The 18,812-nt window shown below is 48.8% G+C and overlaps 1 protein-coding gene across 4 annotated transcripts in view; it reads right to left on the bottom strand.

Moving 5' to 3' along the window:
• Positions 1 to 17,893, bottom strand: part of AFAP1L2 (actin filament associated protein 1 like 2) — a 71,972-nt gene extending 54,079 nt beyond the window's left edge. For 3 of the 4 annotated variants that reach the window (XM_032988631.2, XM_032988632.2, XM_032988635.2), the window contains exon 1: positions 17,607 to 17,893. In XM_032988631.2, coding sequence (XP_032844522.2) covers positions 17,607 to 17,622 — 16 coding nt within the window. In that variant the 5' untranslated portion in view covers positions 17,623 to 17,893. The remainder of the gene's footprint in view (positions 1 to 17,606) is intronic. The other variant, XM_032988634.2, reaches the window with a different exon arrangement.
• Positions 17,894 to 18,812: the final 919 nt, after the last annotated feature.

Below are 18,812 nucleotides of genomic sequence, written 5' to 3'. Positions count from 1 at the left end.
GCCACCCACACACTCACTTCATGTGACAGCTCCATTCACTAACATTTAACAGCTGACATTTTTCCCCAGTTTGTTGATTCAGAGGCATGTTTTCTTACACAGAAACACTCCAAAAACATAAAACCTATTTTATGTGGGGAAGAGTCTCTTATGAAGCCCATTGCTTCTCATCAGAAGATCCCTTCTAGTTAATATGTGGCTGATGCTCATCACTAAAGTGCACCTTCAGTAAGTCACAGTGCAATGCCTTAATCACTTAGTGTCCAAGATACCCAGAGCGTGAACTCACTAAACCATTACATGCTGTATCCTCCCCATTATCCTCACTTACAAACCAGAAAGAAACAAACCAAAACAACAACAACAAAAAAAATCGAAAACAACAAAAACCCCCAAATCTAAACCAGAAAAACATCATGCCCTAGAAACACCCAAAACCTCCTCCTGGCTGTCAAATCAGCAGCAAGGATGCTTGGCTGAATTCTCAGGGCCAAAGTGCCCAGTAACCAGTGGCCAAAGGGGGACAGTGCCAAGTTGTGCTGAACCCAAGCAGCTCTTCCAGGAGGGTGGCTCTGTGCTGCCAAATTCCCTTACACGAGCCATGTCTAGGACTAGGCACCGCTGCCACTCTTTCTGAAGGACAATCCTCCAGTAACATCAACTTAAGTGTGCTCGCCCCAAAGAGTGCTCTGGTGTTTCCTGCACAGCTGCCATGCTAATGATGGCTTATTTTCAGGGACAAGCTCCAAGACTGCTGCTGCCACCAAGCCCTGTCACGACAAAAAAACAAGCACAGGACCTTTCTGGGTGCCTCAGCTGCATGCCCTCCTCCAGGACACCTTTTGCAGCCACAGGGGCTTTTCTGCTGCTCTACACCCCCTCCCCACCACATGCTCTGTCTCACGGGATCACATAAGGTGGCTATGAAGGTCTCCAGGCACTTTTGTAACACTACCAGTGTGCCATGCTGCTGGAGCCTCCATGCCCTGGGCATAGGAGACAGCCCTCCCTCCTGGTGACGGGTACAATCCCTTCCAGTACACTGCCAGGGGTTCAGAAAGGAAACTCCTACCTAGGCAGGGGCTTTCCAAGGTCAGTGGGCCACTGCAGCCCTACCCGGAGGGATGACCAGGTAATCTGTACTGCAAAAGGCTCGGACAGATGGAAAGAAAGTGGTAAGTTTCACCCCAAACAACCAGTATGAGGTAGATGTTCATCACAGGATCTTACTGTTTGCTATCTTCTACAGATCTTTCAGATTCAGACCCCAGATCAGTTGCAGGTTAGTAGAAACCCTATTTACTTCTGCTAGGTTTGGATCAGGCCCCTCCTAGGTGAAAAAACAACAGTTAATGGAAATGCCGTGTGCATGGAGCTTCCACTCCCATTAGCAGGTCTCTCCGAGAGGACGCAGTTTTCCATCCATGCATTAAGCCAGTCCAATACTGACATCAGCTCATTTCATTGATCCTGATTACATAATGGTGACTTAATTCTCCATATAATTGAATTTTCCATATGTTTGGACCTTTTGCAATTGCTGCATGATTTTCTTGTTCCCTGCTGGATTTATTATTTATTATCTCTTTGTTTTATACTTAAAAATTATGGTCTTCACTGCAAGCAGAAATTTCTACAGACTTGTTTTGGTTTTCTGATACAAGATTTATCACATCAATTTCCTTCCACCTAAGAGACCTCCTTGACAATACTGCAGTATTGTACACACCTTGGCTTTGAGGAATGCCACCAATTCTGGAATGAAGTTAGATTATAATTCTACATACATTAATAGAAGTTAAAACAGTTATGGCACCTAAGTCTTCAGGTGCATATATGGGTATTTATAATTCATAAACATCAATTTTATGAGAACTGGAAGTTGTGCGAAACTCCCAACTGACTGCAAAGGTTTATAGCTTTATAGCTGTAGATTAGTATTCTCATTGTGTGTGTCCACCCAATAGACAGGACTGTTTCTGTCAAGAGGTAAAACACTCCCGAGCTCCCACTGGCTTCACTTGGATAACTCTCAGTAACACCTCTGGTTAGCTCCTTTTGTCGGTTTCCTGGAGGGCTGAAGCCCACATTTCCAATCTCTTTGCTAACATACACATCACCAGTGCTACTCACAAGGAAACGTTTTTCCTTCCACATTCACGTGGTGCCACTGGGTAAAGCTATTAATTTTCACAATACTGCTTTATAGTAAAGGCAGTGCTACGCACTCAAGACAGCAGTAAACTGAAGCACAGGAATATCAAAAGCACCACCAGAAACTAGGAGTGCACCCATAGTGCCATGCTACATGCCAATGGAGGTTTACTTTGGATTAGCCAGAACTGCAATTTGTTTTCAGTCCATCATCCTCTCATTTTCTTATATGTCATGGTCAATTTAGGTCTGTCAATCTCCATTGACACAATCAAACATAACCCCTTTCACATTCTTGCAATATCCCATTTTTCTTTTCCATCTTCATTGAACTTATTTTCCACTTTTACGCTAACTCTAGGCCAAGAACCCTTGCAAGCCCACTGGAGCTATTCACATACTTCAAGTTAGTAGACGTACTTCAGCACCGCTGCAGATTAAGGTTTAAAAGCCCAATTACAATGTTGATGCCACCTGAGAATAGTAGTCAGAGAACAGGCTAAATTCACCTAACACTTTTCTTCCCATTCTCCTTCCCTATCCCCTTTATATTCACACCTACCTCACAAATTTCAGAAGTCCAGGCGCAGGCAATGAGTACAATTCCTGGCAGAGCAAGGCTCAGATTTCTTGTCACATCAGCACTTTGTTGAGCAGGAATACAAAAGCTGCTCTGATAAGTAACTCAAGAAAGTTGTAGGAAAGGCTACAGCGTCTACAACTGCATGGGCAGCATCCAGCCCCTGGCACCAAGGAGTTGAGACGAAGCAGGAGGGAACAAGTGGCAGCTGAGCACGGCTTGCACAGCCTGGAGAAAGTCGGGGGAGCTAAGAGCAGCCCTCCAACACCTATGAGGACAATAAAGAGAAGACCCAGCTCTCCAGAGCGGTGCATGGTGGGAGAACAAGAAGTGGACATAAATTGAAGCAGGGAGGTGCCAACTGGATAAATGGAAAAAAAATTCTTCATGGAAATTTGTTGTAGCAGGTCTGTCCTCTGAGGTTTTCAAGACCTGACAGACCAGGTTGCTTGAGGATTTGTCCCAAGTTCAGTGTTGGCCCTGCTCTGAGCAGCAGGCTGGGGTAAAGACTTCTCAAAGTCCCTTTGGAACCTCATTAAGAATACATTCAAGACTATTTTATTGAAGAGATTGGAATTTAGGGAAAAGACATAATCTAAAAGAAGAATTTTGGGGCTAAAGAAATCTGTTCTGTGTCAGGGGAGTCACTGCCACAATAAGACTATTTAAAGAAAAATTAATGCAATCGTCTGGTCCTCATGCCTTCATAGAAAGAACCTCCCTCTGTCTCTGCAAGACTTTGAAAATGGTGGCAGTTCCTGGAAACTTATCAGCAAAACAAACCACGATAATGGTATTTAAAAATAGGATTTGGAAGAGAAAGAGAAGGACTTGGTGACATCTGGGAGCTCTCAGCCCTCTCTACTGTGGAGGGTGGACAGCAGATGCCATCTCCCTCCCACGCCCCCCAGGGTGAAAGCACCAGTGACCCTGTTCGGTCCTCCTCGAGGGAGGGCTGCAGCCCATCAGCCCTGCTCCATCCCAGCGTGAGCTCAGTCCCTCACCCGCACACCCTGGCGGGGCTGCCCTGGCCGCTTCCCCACCAGCCGCGGCGAGCGGAGGGAGCCTGCCCAGCCACCGCCGGGCAGTCCCTGCTGCCGGCCTGCAGCCCAGCTCAGCGCCCGGGGAGGACCTTGCCTCCCTCCAAGAAGCCCTGAGCTATCTCCAAGCACTGGCTGTTCTCTAGCATCAGTGAAAATGGCCTTTTTTTTTTTTTTTTTTGGTCATGCCAAGAAAGGAAATTATGTTACTTTTCCATTATATACATTCAATACTAATAATACGATGCCTTTATATATCATATCTATAGGAGTAATGAGACCTCCTAGACCATGCAACAATCCCTGAGAGAACTGGGGCAAGTCACCTCACTGGGAATAGTCCACATTTAAATAGGGAGAACACCAGAATATGCACTTTCTGGAACATGGGATAAACTAGATGACCTAAAGGATCTTTTCCCTCTCTAATTTCATCACCTCTATGCCTGCACTGCTTGGGCCCCCTAATCAGACTACTATTTCGTAAGAGATTCTGTGACCAGGACTACAACACAGACTAGGGAAGTCCCTGCTTCCAGGTATCTCCGAAGGACCTGTGCATCCTCAACACCCCAAGTGAGTCCACTTGACAGTGCTTTGCTACCCAGTGGACCGGTCCTTCTTCCCAGCACACTGCTTCTGTTCTCATCCCCGTCCAGACTGCCAGCAAGCCAAGACAGCAGAAAAATAACCTGGTGAGAAGCTAGCAGCTGTCTGCTGGTGAGAAGGAGAATGAATGCCAGAGATGGTGCAGGCAAGGAGGTGGGATTGTAAGACTGAGGGCTGGGCCATTCTTCTCAGCAGGAATAAACTGGTAGCAGGATACTTCAACAAGGTGACTGTGCCAAAGAAGTCTCCATCACCTACTGCATGCAGCAGCCAAACAGAACAAAGAAATTTTCTGAGGCCCTCTCCAGGTAGACACCCACTTGTTTTTAGCCTACAGAGGACAGTAGCACAGAACAAAACGTAGGCCAGTGGCTGGACGTAGAATAAAGCTGCAGAAATAATGAACACCAGTGACACTTTCCTTTCGTACTGGGAATTGCCAACAGCTTGCTGCATTGCGCCAGATGTGTTTCACCACATCTCCAGGATCCTGGCCATGCAGCACACCAAAACCAAAGCGCACAGCTCACTCCACGCATGTGCGCTTGTGGCAGGCGCAGAGACCCAGACTGGGTCCAGCTGTGTTTATTCGGTCAGCTGCAGTGCCACAAAACACAGCTGCACTGAGCTGGGCCCGGACACCTGGCTCCAGATAAAAGCAGCCCAGTAGCAAGAAGCTGGCCATCCCTGCTCCATCCAACTGGAGCCAACTCTGCGACTGAGCGGGGTCTGACCGCATCTGCCTTCTCATCCAGAGTGCTGCAAGTGGTGACAAAGGGGACACATTGGGTCAGGGTGAAGAGGAGGCAGCACACATGGATTACGGAGCCTCACTTGGGGCCAGGAAATCCCAATTTTCATCTTGGCCCCACCTCTGGTTTGAGCTGTGCTGCAGGAAGTCTTTCCCCTTCCTGGTTTGTCCACGTTGCTCATTATTCCTGTCTCGATAGGAATGATCTTCCCCCACCCCCAGTCCTTTCTGGCTTCAGGAAAACTCTTGGCAACCAACATCAAAAGTGATTTTTTCTCTTTTCAGAAAAGCCTCCACACTTCATTTCAGATGTTATGGTTTTCATTTTCACATAATATACGCTATGACTGACGTGTCAAAGCCATCATAGCCTAAATCTTTGGGTTTTATTTCTAAACTCACTATAAAGAATTGTTCCCTGCTACTGACTGAGTCATCTCCTCTGGATCAAAGCTTCTCCTGCTCAAACTGAAACAAAACAGTTTGGCATCTGACTCTTTTATCTAGAAGCCGGTTCTGTCTGGGCTAAGCAGCAGCTCCCTTTATATATTGAAAATGGAATATTTAACTTTCTTTTGTCTGTACTGTGGCAGAGCAGGCCTGCATGTTTGGGAATAACAGACAAAAAGCAAATGTATGAACAAGGGAAGGCCACAGTAAAATCAGGAGTTGAAAGAAAATTTGAAATTCCAACCCAGAATCAGGGATTAGCAAACCCTCTCAGGAGCACCATTTCATCAGCACCTGAAGAGGCTTCAGCCCAAAGCACTGGAGAAGTTGAAGATGTTGTGGACTGATGGGGTCTGTGCTGTGGTGCAAGCTCCACTACCAGCTCCGCAGCCCTCAACACCGAGGGCCGTCAGCCCTTGCTGAGGTCTCCACAGATTATTTGGCTGCATTTTCATAAAGCGCGTCTCCAGTGCGGTAGAGCCTCCTCATCTTTCATGGTCCAAATAATTATGTCTGGAGCAAGGGTCAGCTGTGTCTGTGCTATTAGCACCCGGAACTGTTAGCATTTCTGTTTGGAGAAAGAGTTGCCAGCTCTACATTCCTCCTCTATCACAAGTCAGCTTTTTTTATGTTAAAATTAGGTTTCCTGACATGTCAAAGGCATTTTTATCAATTATACCAGAAATATGATTAAGTAATGTATCAATAAAAATTGGTAAAGCTTGCGGTAAACCCAATATAAATCTTAGCGCCAGTCTAATCCTTGTGGTCAGCCCACTGACTATGCTGGAGTGACACCAGGAATGAATTTGGCCCTTCCCACCTCCTCTAAATGTGGGCCAGCAGACATTCATGTTTATCAGAAAAACAAGAACATATGCTGAAAACAGAGCATTTCCAACAAAAACCTCAGTCCAGCATGGGAACAAAAGCAAACTGCAAAGATTTTGTAGCTAATCACGAATGTCAGTGTGAGGTGACTGACCAGAATTAAACATTATAATACCTTAAAGAAAGCACTGGAGTATCTTCCAGACCTACACATTTCTTAATGGAGACACCAAGCAGCCGACTGATGCAAGAACGTGTGATCTGGAAGTGGTACACAACAGTCCTCGGTTCTTATCCTGGTTTTGGAGTAGTGCTAGTTTCAGAGAGACAGTAATCAGCCTGTGTTAATTGCAAAGATATTCCATTTTATTACATGCATAGCACTAATAGGACACTCTATATACGATCTTCAAACCTTCTCACACAAGTACCATTCTCTGTGCTCAACACCTGGCTGTGCTCCTGTTGGTCTCCAAGGCTTTGACATTCCTGTGGGATTTGAAACTGTCCACCACAAAAGACCCACCTTAGCTAAAATTATATCAGCAGCAAATGAAAAACAGCACATAAGCTTAGGGGGATGTCATTATTTAAGCCAAAGAATTGAAGGAAGGCTGACGTAGCTGGTCCAAAGAAACAAGAAAGTTAAATCCCATGCCATTTAATACAAAATTTCAGCCAGAGTCAAACCTTGCCTCTGGGTGCTGCCCCAGCACCCTGGCTGTGCTGGGCCTGCAGGCAGTGTGGGTGCCCAACGGCCGGGTGTACCTGTACCCCCTTCCGACAGCACCCCAGGTTTTCCAGCCGGGGCATTGCCCAAAGCTCGCTGCATTCACTGCTGAGTAGTATCATAAAAATGTCATTGCTCTTTTGGTTTAAGAGCTCCAGTGAACTATCAGAATTAAAAATAAATCATCGTGTTTGGGGGAATGCTGAGCCTCCTGGGTCTAGAAAGCATTTGTTTCTCTTCTCAGCCAGACATGGGAAATCAGCCTCTAGGATAACGTACGGGAATTTTGATTGCTGTTTTGCTTCCCCTCCACCCCTCCAACTCCCACTTTAATTTCCAGAAATAGACCTTTTCTACCCTCAAAGAGAGCATCTGTTTGAACAACCTGATTCGAAAACTACATTCACTGAAGTTAACTAGTTCAGAGTGATAACAGACACAGGCTTAAAGCAACTACATCCTCACCCAGGTCTGTTCTGCTTCATATATTGCTGGTTTATGCTGGCTCAGTATAAGCCAGTGTAACCCATTTAAATAGATTTGATTGGTATTTTGGCATATACAGGTGATTAAATCAAGAGCCATTGAGCTGAAAGTGTCACTAGCTACCATGATCCAAGTGCTCAGATGACAGACCACATTATCAGTATCTTAATAGCTGCAGATCAGGATCAGAGATAGAGTTACAACTCCGTATCCTAAAAATCAAGAATATAGTTAAGCATAATGAATATGCTTCAAGACTGATTTACAAAACTGGTGAATTTTCCTAGAACCAGACCTTAGAGTTCACACGAACTCAGATATAAGCCAAACCACAATTTCTAATGTTGGTATGTTTCTGACACGCTTTAATCAGTTACAGGGTCTGTACAGTATTGCATTAGGGCAACCAGTACCAAACAAGCCAATAATTCCTTTCAGCACCTGAAAGACAATCTAATTTCCAAGAAGTATCATCTCACTAGGGGAACAATTTCAAAGCTGTAGCTGCAGCAAATTAAACTGACACGGCATCTAGGCAACTAGGTAATATCATCAGCTAGCATTGCTCGTTAGAGAAAGCTGAAAGACACTGTGCGTGAATACATGTGCATGTATCCTATAATATGACTGGAAGAGAGAAGATGGGATAAAGTTGAAGCAGTAATGAGAACCTGTGTTTATATAAAATAATATCATGCTTAATTCAGGAGTAAATCATTTGCAAGTGTTGCTTTGCTAAATGGTATGATAGCTGACTACTGTTTTCTATCAGCAAGAAGAAACGTGACCTTTGGTTTTGTATTGAAGCGAGTGCATCTCCGCTGTAAACCACAGCGAACATCTGGCCTGCAACAAGCCCTGGCTCTGCAACAAGACAGGTCCTTGTTAGCAGAAAAAGGATTATATTATTAACTCCTCAGTGTCACAATTAGCTAAATTATAGACAGAATCCAGTAACACTTGCTTAGGACCATCATGTGAAGTTAGTCCTAACATTTTACTACAGCTTTCTCATAGACCAACCAAGGGAGATATCACCAGATGAATTGGTTGGGTGAAGGAGGCAGAGGACACAAGAAGTGGCTCTGCAGAGATGACTTGTTCCAGAGGTCACTGGTTTTAGAGACCTGTGACCACACACAGGCTGAGCATCACTGGCAACCGCATTCAGCTCTGACAGTGCTGCTCAGGAAAGCAAGACAGAAGTAAGCAGGGTGCACAAATACTGAGGTGAGGGGAAACCAAAACCACGCAAAACAGTCACACACACATTTCACTGATGACTTTGCACTGCTCTGGGTTACTTGTGACCATCTTTCAACAAGACCGGTGAGGTTGCTGAACTCCAAAACCGCCTGCAGCCCCATCACTAGTTACACTTACAGCCCCAGGCACCAAGTGCAACATGCCTCAGATGAGGCAAACAACCCACACGGCCTGAAAAAATTCAGGAGAAAAATCACGTAGCCACTGTGCTGCCCGGCAGACTCGAGACCCCTGCAGCAGCAGGCGGTGGAGCAAGAGCCACCCTGCTCAGTGTGCAGCCAGCTCTTCTGTGGCCTCAGGCTTGGGGAGGATGGCTCCGGACCACAGGCAGCAGCCAGGCTTGCCTGCCTTTGCATCCCACCTCCACTTGGACCTAGTTCATGCCATTCACACATGGCTCGTCTTTTAGGGAAAAAAAGCTGCCTTCAGCCATGTGCATACATACTAAATTCCTAACAGGGACCGAAAACCTGGCTGTTGTCAGATGAGATGGATGCACATCCCACCCCTCAGCCCAGCTAACTACAGCAATGTAAAGAGATCTCGGTTGCTTTGCAGATTGAGTCCAATTAGTCTAAGCAGTTCTCTTTTCAAGCAGGGCTTTATCACACTCCAACAGCTGCCAAGATCAAGCAATCCTATAGCAGATGTGGAACCATACATTACAATCCCACCTCCCTGCCCGATTCTGTACACCCCAGGGTGATGGAGAGGTCTGAAAAGTATGAAATAAAACCAGCAGAAGTTCCCACCATTCCAGACTACATGCCACGTTTTTAGAGATTGTAATAAAACACAAAAGATCCTTGAAGATACTGGATTTAAACAGAGGAGATAGGACATGCTCCCCAGCCAAGTGGCAGGGATGAAGCTGCTGATGGGGAGGGTGGGGCAGCCTCCAGCTGCCACAAACTGCTGCAGAAGTCTGGGCTTGCCACATCGCTGCTTTTAAAGGCAGCCCCAATGTCTCCATTTGTGATATTTTGCTACCACAAGTGTTTGCCACCTAACTGCTGCATCTGCATACCTGTTACCAGCAGACACCAAACGACATCTCTGCGTTACTCCTGGTTTCAGCTCATTCACAGTGGGACGATCAGAAGTTGGATCTGTTTGGCTCTGGGACTGACTGGACACATGCACTGGCTTATTCCACAGAGCTGACAAATTGATGGTGCTACTGGAAGGCTGTGGGGCCGCAGCTGGCTCTGTTGCATTCCTCAGCACAATAAAGCTCCATGTTTCACACACACTTGTGGAGAAACTTTCAGCTAAAGCCACCAGTGACATCAGAAAACCTTGTGCAACTCGTGTTCTCTGTGAGCCAGCTCTTTCTTCCCAAGCTTTAATACTTATCATACTTTGCAGTGATAAATAGCAATGATGAGATCTGCTGAGCGACTTTGGATCAGAGATTTCTTTGCAGATACCTCACAGGAGCCTCCACACATGCCTCCCTCACCACCTGCCCGTGCTGGCTTCCTTGGAGCACACACAGGCTCCAGAAAGGAGATGCCCTCCTGGCAGCAGCCCAAGACTTGATCCCCATCTAACTCAGTCCAAGAGGGAAGGGCTCAAGCCACAGCTTGAGCATGAACTGCAAGCATCTCCTGGCTCAGACCCACCCCCTTCAAAGCACTGCTGACAGTGTTATGCAAACTTCTTCAAAAAGTACCCCAACTTCTTAGCTGCCCACCTCTACACCCCAAACTCAGTGCTGACTCTCACAAGCCTAGATGCATTAATTATTTGTGAGATGGGGAGTCTAACAATATTTTTTTAAAAAATTCAGTATCCTAAGTCACAAAATCAAGTGAAAAAACACATGCATCACCCTGGTGCTGGAGGCAGATACTGCTCCTGGTTATCTCATGAGGAGATTCCTACTCTCAGAAATAAGAAGCCCACAGGCTGAACTGCCAGCTAAGGCTTGTGGATCCCTATTTCCCAGGCTTTTTCTAAGACTCGCACTACACTTTTATCTTAAGCAGATCCAAAGGGAAAAAGAAAAAAAAAGATATCAGAAAAATCTTTATGCAAGACAGAGCATAGTCCACCCAAGGGGGGAAAACACTGTCTTTCATTAAATTGCAAGTGGCCAAGTCTGTATGTTATGTGGGAGTTTCAGTCTGATACCATAATTCTGAGATATTTACTTCCAGACAGAGCTGTTTATAACCAAAGACAATGTTGCCATACACCAAACTATCCTCAGACGTGCTTTCTATGGAATTTTGCCCATGAAGAAGGCAATAGGTCAGTGGGGGAAAAAAAAGAAAAAAAAAAAGTATTTTAGTGAGTCCTGACCCTCGTCTTTTGAACTTCAGACCAAATCAGTGCATTTCCCAGGCCTCCCCTCTGCAGCACCCTGCTGCACTGCGGGTCCTGCGCTGCCGCAGCCGGCCTCCACCGTGGCAGCACGGCGATGCCAAACCAAACCCTCCCGGGCTTGCTGCAATTACCACGCTCACGCCTCCTTTAGCGACAGCTGCTCTCGTGCCCATCCGGACCCGCCAGCCGCAAGCTAAACCGCTCTCGGTGGTTTCGGCCCCTGTTGTTCTCCATGTCGGCTGTGGCCGGAGCGGGAGGCCAGATTCGGCCCCAGCCCCGCAGAAGGGGTGCGTGCAGGCACAGCGCTGCACCGCCAAAGCTTCTCAGAGGGCTCAGCTCTTCTGGCCACCCTTAGCAACTTGTGTTTGTTTTGGAGGTTTTTTTTCCCTCCTAAAGCTCTGTTCCCTGGATGCAAGTAAACCTATTATTTTATTTTTTAAATAAATAACAACTTTGGGTACTGGGAGATTGGCCTCTTCCTACTAAACACTTCTAAACAGATTTTTCTTCTCTGAACTTTTACAGTCATTCCTCCAGTTCACACAAGGTTTTACCATGCACTACAGCACACAGCAAGAAGCTCTCAAATTTAACCTCTCTTCTTCAAATTGAAGCACAGCTCTTACAATGAAAGTACCTTCTCCCAGCTGCTGCCAGGGAACTTGCCTGTTCACTGACACTTCCCCATCCACCCCCAGATCAGAGCCAAATAAGCGGTTCCAGCCCAGAAACTGGCTGGGTCGGCACCTGCACCAGCAACTCTGTGAGGCAGGGCCAAGTCAGACACAGCTCTGACCCACAGAGCTCTGCTGACAGTTTGCAGCACAGACTGGACCAGTCTGTCTTGTCTACTGACCCGAGAGAAAAAGCTCAAATGACTCAACTTCCAAGATGAAGTAAACAACAACACACAGGTCGTCAAACTGGCTGTGTGACTGCAGGATCCCAATTTACTTGCTGGATCTGGATCTGTGCTTTGAAGAGGAACACCTCCGTCCCAGGTGCATGTGTTCCACATCATCTTTAATCACAGATGCACCTGTGATTTTTGGTTTCCCCAAGATGTCCCCTATAGCTCCAGGCTCTCCAGTTGTTATTGCCCGAAGATGCACTTCCCTGCTTCAGATGACTCCTGCCTTTCCAGAGGGTATAGCAGATTAATTTGTGTTTACAGGGACTTCAAGAGAACAGCCTCCCAAATTTCCCCCGATCCAGGCAGGATGGATGTCAGGAAGGCATTGGTCATCAATTAGGGAGCATGGGGTTCAGGTCCTGAATTTGTCATAAAATCTTAAGGGATTCAGTCAAGTCATTTAGATCGTTCATATGTGCTCTTATGTTGAGATGGAAACATTGTGGAGCAAGTATTCAGAATTTAGATTTTAAAGCCTGCAGTGCTTTGATGTGCAGCCCTGTGATGCCTGGGCTGCTCAGTTACCTGCTTGCCCTCAGTCCATTGCTGCTGCTGGGAGCTGAAAAAGCCCACCATGTTCCAAAAAAAAAAAAAAAAAAGCAGTACAAGCATTTTTGCATAGACGCTCCCTGTGTTCCTGGGCTGTGGGTGTTCAATGAAAGCGATCAGTGAAAACCCCTGAACAATAAACTCATTCACATGGTATCTCTGATCCCCAGCTGGGCACGGCGCATACAGAGTGGTGAAGGTGTGTGGAGGAAGGGGAGCAAGACTTGCCTGACACGCTGGTAAACACCACAACAGCAAAGTGAGGGCTCGTGCCTTGCCAGGAGGTGCCCAAAGACACAGAGCTTGTCAGTGCTTTGAGCTGCAGGAGCAGGCTGCTGGCAATTTTGTTAGTGACACAGACAGACCACGGACCCTGGAATTGCAGGGCTACAGGGGCCTGCCTCCACTGCCCAGTGTTTATGGTCAGGAGAAGGAGTAAGTCTCAGTGGCCATTTTGGGGGCAGTAAAAGGAGCACCCCCAGGACTGGCACCTAAACACACACTCCAAGGGCCATTGCTGCTCCTCAGATGGGGTTGAAGCCAAAATCCATACGCCTCCATGCCCATCTGCAGTGAGACTGTCCTGGCCTGGAGAGCACTGAGGAGGTTCATGTCCACCCGATACAGCTCAGAGCATCCTCAGGTGCCCTGTTTGCATAAGAAATGCAGCTGTGCTAGAAGAGACAGAAATATTATACTGGCACAGGTGACTGTGTGTAGGAGGGGTTGGTAGAATGGACACAGTAGATGTATAATTGAGACAGGCTGTGGTTTCAGTCACAGAAAAAGGTTTAGTCTCCTAAATCCCTGCTGAGTAAATGACTCTGCACTCCTGCTGCCTATTCCCCAAAGTCCCCTCCCATCTCCAAAACTCACCACATAAGTGAGAGTTACTGCATAGATTATGAGGTTATGCAGGACATTAATTTTCATCTGCATTTCAAGGAAGGCTCAGCCCAGCAGTTGAAAATTGTATTGGATTTGGTACAGGGGAATACATTGCCTTGTTTTCTCCAGTTGCCAATTACACCAAGACAATTAGCTAAACACAACAGCTGTGTTGATGCTCAGCTGAGGAGAAACCACATATGTTTGCATAGAGCCTAGATCATGTTAATATGAATCAATCCATTTCTGACTCTGATTAACAAGAGTTTATAAAGGGCCTCAGATTGTTACCAGGGATCGTGTCTTTCATTCACATCTCCACTTTGTGGCTCAATCCCAAGCACATCTCCTTGTATTTGCAAGAGCTTGTTAAAAAGAACACATGCCAAAATCCCAAACAGACCCACACCCCTTTTCCCTCCCAGGTAAAACATGTTAACAAGCAAACACCTTTTCTTTCTATGAAGTCACCATTTTAATCCTTATCAACACTAAACTGTTGGCTTCTGCAAAGAAGACAACCTCTCCTCCATAGACAAACAACTCTTGTCTCCTTAGAGGAGCACTGCAAACACTAGCAATGCCCTGCAGAGCACCAGGAGACCCTCATATAAGAAACATTAAGCTTCTGTCTTTGCTCAACAGAGACAGTAAAACAAGAATGCCAAACACCTTTCTTTGAAGAACTGAGCTGCAAGTCACTCTGATTTCCATTACAGAGTTCTAACGCATTAAGAATGCAGTAATAACCTTACAAACCTCTCCAGGCTCATATCACTTGACATCTTAGACTATGCACATGGGGCTGCATCATGGGGGAATCACCTGTGACAGTGGTGACAAGGGGTGGGTTTGGGAGGGCTTGACAGGGGTGGCAGGTAACAGTGCCACCAACACCCTTATCAGTAACAGTGCATTCAACACCTCCTCCCCCCTCCCCAAGGCTGGAGATGGCTGGTCACGGACCAGTCAGCCACACCTGGCATGCAGGGCAGGGACCCACAGTGCTGCTCTAACAGGGAGCACAAGATGAGACAGTTGTCTAAATCTCACATTCAAAGGTAAAACACATGGGAAGGAGGAGAGAGGGTGCTTGCAGGGAATGGAGGAGGAGCAAGAGACGAGTAGCTCTGTCCTTGTCCCTACGTAGCTGTGGGTACAGCGACCGCCCTCACTCACGCCTGCTCCCTGCAGGTCTCCCCTTGGGCTGTCGGGTCTGTTGCCCCTTATGCCTCACGCATATGTCCTCAATCACAGGGAGAAGGTGGATTTTTAAACAACATCTTCATCAATGAGAGAAGACACTGTTTACTGTAGCATGGCAGAAGAAAAAACCCTGTCACACACCGAGATCATCCTTCAGAGCTTTAATAGCCTAACGAGTCAAAAGTCTATGTCTTCCTATGCAGCTGGCCTTGCGTCCCCATGTGCAGAAGCTGGGAAAGGAAACCCATTCCCAGGAGAATTTCACCATCCCTCCTTCACTTCTCATCATGCGAGTCCAACAGCTCAAGCTCTTCCCACTCCGCAGGTGCCACCCTGCCAGCCACCAGCCCTGGCCTCCCAGGCTCGCACCCCACCTGGCCCTGCACGCTCCACCCAAACAGATTCCTGCGGCTGCTTCACCCTGCCTTCCAAAGAGGAGGGACACCTCTTGCGCCTGCCAGAGCTCAGATTAAAGCACATCCCTGCCTATGTTTAAAGGAAAGAAACGCTGCTGTTTGCTGATGCTTGCAACCTTCATTTCTTAAGTAATTGGAAAGATCCTGTAGTCAAATTCCCCTTCCCAGAACACCAGTTCATTGCTCAACAGCGCTGAGTCCACCCATCTCTATCATTACAGGATTTCCCTGCTCAATCGCTCTGCCTGGCTAGCGCCAAGGATGAAGACTCCCCATGGCAGCAACAAGATATCCCCACCAGAACCAGCACATCTCCCCAGCGCTTATTAACAGCAACTTACCTGCCTGCTTTCTCCACCTGCTCCTCAGGGCTCCCAACTCCCACAGGTTCTCCCCCAGCCCGGCCCTGCCCAGCCCTTCCCCCCCTACCCACCCCATCAGCCCCAGGTGACTCCAGTCACCCCTCCATGCTGGGGACACCTGCCCCCCTGCTAAACGAGATGTTGCCATCACCTGTGGCTGCCCGGCGGAGCTGGAGATGCCTCCCTACCCTCATTAATGCACCCCCACTCCCACGCGCGCACATTCGTTACCAGTAACACAAAAAGCACTGGCAAGGCTCTGCAATCAGTTGCACTTGCTATTCATTACACATGTGCAGAACACATCCCCGCTGCTCTGAGGGAGCAGTGTGCATATTTAAAAAGACAATATACAAAACATAGCTGAATCTTAATGAATCTACTGCTTTGCTACTGGAACTGAATGGAATTGTACAGACCCTGCCAGAAAAACAAAAACTACACAACTACACAATATTTGACTTGTAATATAGTCTTTAACATCACTTTTTCAGTATATTACTATTGTGCTCATCAGCCCTGTAAAGTATTGATTTTAAGGAGGAAAAGGATCAAAATGCAACAGGCAGCACAGGGCCAGCCCTGTCAGAATACTAAAGTACTTGCATAGACAAAAAAAAATACAGAGTCCTGGCAAAAATTAACTTCATACAACATGATGCCTTAACGTAAAGTCCCCATCAGAGGAGGATTAGGGAACAAGAGCTTGACTGCATCTGCTAAGGCTGAACCAAACCTCACCAGTTTGATGGCAGCTATCATCCAAAGGGGGTCAGGTAGAAATGTATTTGTCTAGTACCGAGTCCCATGCTTAAATGTTCAAGCTCCATAAGGAGGACAGCAGTTACAAGGAGAGCCACGTGTCCTCTCAACAGGTAAAATTTACTGCAGACTTACTCTGTGCTACACAAGTGCTGGATCCACCTCCTCCTGGGAGACTTTTACACACTAACAGGAGCAGAAATCACAAAGTAGCCACGCATGTCCGACTGTCCCTCACGCCACCTCCTCCCTCCTCGGCTGGTGAGGTGCACTGAAGTTTAAGAAGTTTCCAAGAGCTGCCCATAGCACTACAGATCCGAGGTGAGCCATTCTCAGTGATAATGACCGAGCAGCATCACAGAGGAAGCGCCAGGACCATTGATTGTGGGGAAATAAATGGGCCGTGGGTGACCACCAGCCCGGATGAGATCTGCCAGAGAGAAAGCAGGGACGCAGCTCGCCTACCCTCTCCCTAACCACCAAACCTCCTTCCATTTAGAAAACAGGACACTCAATGTCGTGCCTCTTAAGCCTGGGAGGGTGGGAAGTCCATGCAGATGGGCGATTTAGGAAGAAAGACTGAGCAGGCAACGTTACCCAAATTCAAGGGCTGCAGAAGACGAAAGAAGATGCTGCTTTTAAGTAGGCAAAAAAGGTCCCGAGCCACAGATGGTGTAAAACTAGAGGTCTCCCCCGCTCCTCCCTCCCTCCCTCGCTGCCCCGTGCCTGGGCCAGGTACGGGGGGACCCGGCTGCGCTGCCCCACACCCTCCCCACCGCCGCCCGCCCGGACCCACTCGCGGGGATTCCGATCCCTAGCCCCACTCGCGGAGATCGCCTCCCTGGGGAGCTGGCTCCCGGCCCCACTTGCTGGCCGCCTCTTCCTCCTCCGCGGAGCCGGACCCTCGCCCTGGCCGCCCGGTCCCACTCGCGGGACAACATCCCCACTCCCCGGACAACATCCCCACTCCCCGGAACTGAGCTCAGGACCCACCCGCGGGGACCCCCTTCTCTGGAGCTGACCCCCGGTCCCACTCTCGGGAAACATCACCACCGGAGCTGGCTCGCAGCCCACCGCCGCCGCGCTTTCCCACGCGTGAGAACAGCGAGCGGCACCGGTCCCGCGTCAGTGGGTCTGTCCCCGCTCAAAGACCCTTCCCCACCGACGCCGCACCCGCAGCTCCCCGACCTCCCCCTCAGCGGGCAGGGCAGGGCAGGGCAGGGCGGCGGTCCCCGTGCGGGGCTGTCCGCGGAGCACGAACACGCGTGGGGCCCCGCCTCACCTTTGTATTTCTCCATGGGGGCTGCAGCGGTGGCACCGGAGCCCGGTGACTCCCGCGGGGCTCGGGGACACGGCTCTGCCTCCGCTCCGCTCCGCCGCGCTCCTGCAGCCTCTTCCCCCGGCGGCGCCGGATCCCCCGGCCGGGCCGGGCCGCCCCGCCCCGCCCGCCCCGCCCCGGAGCCGCGGAGCCGGCCGGGATCGGGGCTCCGGGAGGAGGAACGGCCGCCTCGGCCCGGGATGGAGAGCGGGGACCGGGAGCGCGGCCCCGCGCCTTGTCCCGCGCGGCGTGGATCCTCCCCATCGGCGTGGGGCCCCTCCGGCTGCCTGGGAAAAGAGCAGGGTTAGGGCTAGCGGCAGCAGCAGGAGGAGGGTGCCGTGGGGTGGCTCCTGAGGCTGCTCCCCAGGGCGGGGGTGCCCTCTGTGTTGAGGCTGGTGTTTGCTCCGGCTGCAGTGGGGCTTTGGGCACTTTCCGAGAAAGGCCGTGGACGTCCCGAGATAGCTGTGTGGGGTCCCGGAGGCTCCAGGTGTTAAGACCCCAGGCAGAAGTTCGCCAGTGACCCACCTCCTGCCCTGCTCTGGGCTGGTGGGCTGAAGAATCGGGTTCTCCTTCCACCTTCCCCAAGCAGCTGCTGGTTGTAACCCCGAGCCAGTGAGTTTGCACTCGCCAGCAGCTTCGTTAAAGCTTCCTGGTAGGACTTGCCTCCTGGGTAGAGCAGATCTCACAGGAAGATGTCCCTGTCCTTGGGTTCCAGTAACATCTTTCTTGCTTGACTTCCACCACCCCAGGCAGAGCCACCATGCCCAAAGTGCACAAATAACACCAAATGGAGAAGTGGGCATCCAGTCTGTCCTCAATATAAGGCACAGGTGACAACTTGTTCCTCAGGTCAATATTTTGGAGACACTGGAGGAATTTAATTTTTATATCAAGAACAAGAACATCCAAAGTTACAATAGACAAGGTACACAAGGATTAAGTTTTCTCTTCAGCATGAAGGTTAAGCCATCAGCGTGGGGACAAGGGAGCCATACCTGCCTATTACAAGGTCTTCCTGGCAAGAGAAGAGGCTAGGCATCTTTCCTGAGTGGGCAGCTCCACTGTTCCTGTGGAAGGAGATACAACCATTACTTAGAAAATCAACTGCTCTCCTTTGGAGCTGAAAAATACAGAACCAGAACTCAGCTCTGCATCATTCACCAGAGCTAC

The sequence above is a fragment of the Tyto alba genome, unplaced genomic scaffold (assembly GCF_018691265.1).
Source record: "Tyto alba isolate M040663 unplaced genomic scaffold, T.alba_DEE_v4.0 Super-Scaffold_1, whole genome shotgun sequence".
Taxonomy (NCBI): domain Eukaryota; kingdom Metazoa; phylum Chordata; class Aves; order Strigiformes; family Tytonidae; genus Tyto; species Tyto alba.
This window is presented reverse-complemented; position numbering and strand designations above follow the sequence as displayed.